This window comes from Dipodomys ordii, unplaced genomic scaffold, assembly GCF_000151885.1.
Source record: "Dipodomys ordii isolate 6190 unplaced genomic scaffold, Dord_2.0 Scaffold49, whole genome shotgun sequence".
Classification (NCBI taxonomy): Eukaryota; Metazoa; Chordata; class Mammalia; order Rodentia; family Heteromyidae; genus Dipodomys; species Dipodomys ordii.
In genome coordinates, this window is record NW_012267265.1 from 716,612 (window position 1) to 720,238 (window position 3,627).

A 3,627-nucleotide genomic window follows, 5' to 3' on the forward strand; every position below is an offset into this window, starting at 1 on the left:
CGAACGGGGATTTGTATTCAGAACTTGATGTTTAGCTCATTCACTTCCTCAACTGGCATTCTACCACTGGAGCTATGACTCCCATCCTGATTTTTGCTGGTTGTTTTGAAACCTAAGGACTTTTCTGTAACAAATACAGAGAATGAAAGCCAAACATGACAGGCATGGCGACACACATCTAAAATACCAGCATTAAGGAGGACAAAGCAGAAATGTGTAATTCATAGCCCCATGTATACTTTATTCTTCAATAAATGCCTCTTCCTTTACTATGTTCCTCTCTAGTCCTGGGTTTTCTTGCCATCAGTAACATGTTTTAACCTTAACTCTATATCCAAGAATCAAGGGCACTACCAAACCATCATTCCCAAGACTGCTGCTCACTGATAACATATTGGGTGCGATGTCTCAGATCACTAAAACAGTTCTCAGCCTAAATCTCATGTGTCAAAAATGGTATGCCACTCATCTTTCCTCACTTTCTGCCTTGCCTCAACCAAAATGTTGGCCGTAGATATTTCTCCTACATCTTCAACCACGAATGAAAGAGGGAAGCTACCTCCCAATATTTACTTTTTCTGCTGGCTGCTTAGCCTATTGCATATATGTGGAAATGAATCTCTCTTCTATACAAATTTTCCAGGCCACTTCTCTCCTTATGCAAGCCTCTCTCCTTCCTTTTGTCGCTTACCTTCTGTGAGGAGGAAGCCATCTTGATGTACAGAGAAAGAACACAGTGTGATTGGACTCTGACATAGAGTACGTTGAGTTTCCTTGGGGATTCCTTCCTCAGTGGGAAGGACCTTTCCTTCTTATGGCGAGCCCCATGTAGGCAAAGGTTTTAGGAGCTGTAATTACAGTGATACTAAGTAGTCATGGGAATTATTATGGACCATGGATTTTGTCCCTGGAAGGCCATGATTAAAAGCCAAGACATATAAAAGAATAAAAGGTGATTCCTTCCATGCATAAGTAAACATAGCAGATCACAGAGGGGAACTCCTCAGTCTCCTCCACTTGTAAAAATTTTTCCTTTGCTAAAAATTTTAATTCCATTCTGAGGAAAAAATGGCTCACTTTTTGGTGTAGCACTAACTGACTTCAATTCTCTCCAACGGATAAGGTAGCTTTGAGGCTAATGTGGTCTAAAGACAAGACTATCTTATAGCTTGACATATTTTGACAAAAATTAGAGAAATGACCTAAAGTATTGCATGATGCTATGCATAACACTAAGTTTATCAATGATAGATAGAAGAGCTACACTGTGGGCCTTCACTCTCATCTCCACCCATCAGCTTCTTGGTTCTTCAGAACCAACACAAAAGATACCTACAGCTTGGGAAAGAGGAGTCCCAAACCCAACTTGCTACTCCAGCAGTCCCTCTGAAGCTTACCCCTGCCACATATCACCTCCAGGCTTCATGTACTAGGCTAAAAATTGTAGGTGTCTTACTGGAACCCATGCAAATTTAAACCCTCTTTTTCTATCAAATAATTATAACTTATTTCTAATAACTTGGACAAACACATAGAGATTCTGATAAGTATATTTCAGGGTTTTAAAACCTCTCGGTAACATATACCTTCACTTGAAGGTATCTTTATGTACTATTCAACCAGACCCTGACCAGTCAGGTTATGATAAGGTTACACTGGCAGCTACTAAAGTCAGAGACAAATTTGGAAATGGGTAAAAAGTCTGTGTCCACCAGCAAGCCACCACTGTGGATATAATATCTCACATGAAATATCAAATATATAATATAAAATATCTTGTGACATATCTAATAGAGGGCATATAAAGGATCCAAAAACAGTTTGTAAAGTTTAACAAATTAACTCTAATGAACCACCTCCATAAACAAAGACAAAAACATGAAATCACAACATTTCTAGAGAAGATGAAGCAAGGCCTACTCACACTAATCTTGATCGTAGCTTGAGAGGCCACCTTCTTCTTTCCTGAGGATATGATTACCATAATATCCCTAGACATAGAAAGAAATCTTACAAAATCCAAGGGTCCTAAAACCCCCCATAAGTGGCATTATTAAGATTGTACCTTTATTTTTTTATATAACTAACAACAACAAAAACAAAATTAAAAGACAGACAAAAATCCTGGTAACCATACATGGGTCACCCTTCCCAAGTCAACCTAAGAACAAACACAGACCACTGAATTAGATTAAAAAAACAAGACATAAACATTTGTAGACTACAAGAAACGTGTATCATTGGAAAAGGTAAGCCAAGAGAAAACTGTAGAAATAATTTTGAAGCAAGTGGATACTGAAAGCAGGAAAGATCAGCTACATCCATGGGTTAAAATAGCAAACTTCAAACCAGAATTAATCAGCAGAGATAAAGAAGTTCACTTCATATTGATAAAGGCAAAGATCCAACAAGAGATCAAATGTCAGTGTGCATAATTTCATCAAGGAAATGCCACTAGACAAAACAGAGAAACTCAAAGCAATAATAGTGGATAATGTTAAAATTCCATTTTTACTTAGAAACAAGACATTCAGATTAAATATTAACAAATATACTTCAGAATTAATGACACATAGATCAAATGGGTTTAACTGACATTAACAGATTTCATCCACTAGAATTCACACTCTTCTCAGTAGCTCTTGGAACTTTCCTCAGCTGAATCACATATTAAGAATTAAAGTAACTTCACATACAAGAAAATTGAGATGATGTTCTGTTATTAGACCATTAGAGAATAAACCTAGCTATCAATGAGAAACTTTGAAACTATGACCTTTGTTAGGTGTATCTAATTCATCAGTTCTACTACATTTATTGTTGGAAATTTAATTCTTTATTGGAAACATCATCTTTGTAGATGTCTAAAATTGTGCATAACATAGTAAAAGTAAAGGCGTATACTAATGCTCAATATGAACTACAACATATAGCAAGAATGCAAATAAGACGAAGTCTGTATAATGAAACTACAGTTATCGAGACAATCTGACCAAAGTTGATAACCAGGAAAAAATTACTATTATGAAAATCTAGTGTACAATTTGGGTTAAATATTATTGGTTTAAGGATTTTGTTTAAGTAATGAGAATGTTCAAATTTATTGGGAATTCTCACTAAGGGCATACATTCTACAGAAATATTTCAAATATGAAGTGGAACGAGATGAGCTTACTATCCTTTATCTATCAGTCTTGTTCTTCTGACTATCTATAATTTGTTATAAAGCTACACACTATAACCTTTGCCATATTCTTTGTTGAAATGGTAGGCTAATTTATCATTGTAAGGTCTGCTCCTGGATGGCTAGTAGACTCCACCCTCCTTGCAGCAAAGTCTCCACCCAGTACCTGCGTTACCTAGGCAACTGGGACACCTGGAAGAGGTCACATCTGCATCCGCTGAGGTCACATCTGAATTTGATGTGGCCACACCTTTCCCTGCCCATACCCTACATAAGGCCTAGCCCAGGCCCAGACGCTCTCTTGCTCTTGCTGCTCTTTTCTTGCTCTCTCTGTTCTATTCTAGCTCTCTGTTCTTTTCTTGCTCTCTTTCCCAGCCACGTGGAGTGCCAACCTTGCCTGGTCCCAGCAGGTCTACCCCTTACCTGAATACCACGTGAGTGCT

General features: G+C 37.6%; 1 protein-coding gene across 1 annotated transcript in view; it reads right to left on the reverse strand.

Moving 5' to 3' along the window:
* Nucleotides 1-1,925: 1,925 nt before the first annotated feature.
* The window catches only part of Ugt2a1 (UDP glucuronosyltransferase 2 family, polypeptide A1, complex locus), a 28,612-nt gene continuing 26,910 nt past the window's right edge, over nucleotides 1,926-3,627 (reverse strand). Inside the window, exon 3 of the mRNA XM_013020073.1 lies at nucleotides 1,926-1,991. Within this exon, the coding sequence (XP_012875527.1) occupies nucleotides 1,926-1,991 (66 nt within the window). The remainder of the gene's footprint in view (nucleotides 1,992-3,627) is intronic.